The following is a 1,603-nucleotide window of genomic DNA, read 5'->3' as shown; positions in this document are numbered from 1 at the left end:
GAAAGATCAAGACGTGTGGAGTTGATCTGGAGTACGGCCGTCCTCAGTTCGCGGAGCGTCTGCTCAAATTCAGAAGTCCAATTCTGCAAAATGTACTGAGAAAGGCTCTTAAATAGATTAGCTGCTTTAGTAAAATTTTTATATGGGATAGAAGTAATACATAGGCCAGGGAGCTTCTGCACACACCCCAGCTGTGCCATTTGCCATGAAATATCCAACTGCTCTTGTACTAGATCAATGCGTTGATTGACCAACATAAGGCCTCCTTGTATTTGAGTATTAGCGGAGGTCTGCTTATCTATAGCCAGAAATACTGTGGCGGACAGATCATTAATGCTCTGTGCAGCTTGCACTGAACTGGACAGAGCGAGGGTAGAGGCTGTAACTGATGCCGCAACTGTAGTGGTGGCAATTATAGCCACAACAATGGCTGAGATCCCAAAATCTCTTCTCTGTCTAGATAATGACATGCTATTGGGGGCCTCTACAGGAACAGGTACAAAACGTGGCATTCGGGTCACTATCGCAATGGGGAACCTCTCAGCATCCCAGCATAAGGTGTAATAACAGTCCCCCTCCCCACATTCCAGCCTAGCTTCAACATGGCTTTTGTTGCTAACAATCCAAATAAATGGTGGCCAAACACAGACAGGGGTGGTAGCATAATTTTCATAGGCAAAGGTCTTATATTTAATATCAGTGGTGGTCCAACGACCTGATCCTGAACTCTTGCCTGATGAGAGTTGTTTGCCAAAATTTCCCTGCCAATTATATTCTAACTGTCCTAGCTCTCCCCTGCCTCCTTTTAACATGGCCAGGGGTGAAAGGTCTGTACAGCTTCCATTAACTCCACAGAGCAACCACTGATCAAAAGGGTTTGTGTTAGCTTGGTCGGGGTCCATGACAGTAAAATTTGATCCTCTCCCTATATTGGGAGAAAAAGAACAGGCCTTCCACGGCCCACATGGCATCCCTGGATTGGCACCCCGTCCATGGCAAGGCCAATCCTTTATCTTGTCGGCCAGTACAAAACGGGGCCAATTTTGGTTGAATCGGTGGGGCAGAAGTTTTATTAGTAGTGGGAGACCGTGGCCACCACCCATAGAGTACTGTGGCATTTGCCACGATGTTAAAGGCTTTGCCACCAACCGTGGCTTCTTTCAACCATGCTGAAGAAAGATTTCCTAGTATAATACAGGGGCTGCTAAAATTATTTCCTTCTACTAGAAAACACAGACTTCCCTTAAGGGGTATAGTCCTGTTTTCCATAAGCTCCTCAATCTGCTCATCTCGGGGTAGATAGGCAAGGCCTAAATTTTTATTAGTTACAAAGAATCTGGGGTAAACTTGGGCATTATACATCACCAGCATAGGCAGCGGGAAGGTTGACATGATACCCCAGCGTGGTTCCCCTTAAACGAGCCCGACTTCGATTGTCAGGATCATCAGCAGAAGGGGCCTACTCATCTTTACTGGGTGGCTGGGTTGTATGCCTTTCTTGATCCAACAAGATTCGGGTGAGTCTTTCAGGGACCCAAAAAGGATTTTCTTCATTCTGTGGAAAAACACAAACAGCTCCCCTGGATCTTATTAGAATAGGATC

The 1,603-nt window shown here is 46.0% G+C and overlaps 1 protein-coding gene across 1 annotated transcript in view; it reads right to left on the bottom strand.

The window, feature by feature from the left end:
• LOC115067164 overlaps nt 1-1,603 on the bottom strand; it is a gene marked incomplete at its 3' end in the record, with an annotated part of 3,818 nt that continues 2,215 nt past the window's right edge. The window contains 1 exon segment of the mRNA XM_029554599.1: nt 1-1,555. Within this exon segment, the coding sequence (XP_029410459.1) occupies nt 1-1,118 (1,118 nt within the window).

Source organism: Nannospalax galili, unplaced genomic scaffold (genome assembly GCF_000622305.1).
Source record: "Nannospalax galili isolate Female #2095 unplaced genomic scaffold, S.galili_v1.0 scaffold100, whole genome shotgun sequence".
Lineage (NCBI taxonomy): Eukaryota > Metazoa > Chordata > Mammalia > Rodentia > Spalacidae > Nannospalax > Nannospalax galili.
Note: the sequence above shows the minus strand (reverse complement) of the source record. Positions and strands in the feature narration are given on the sequence as shown.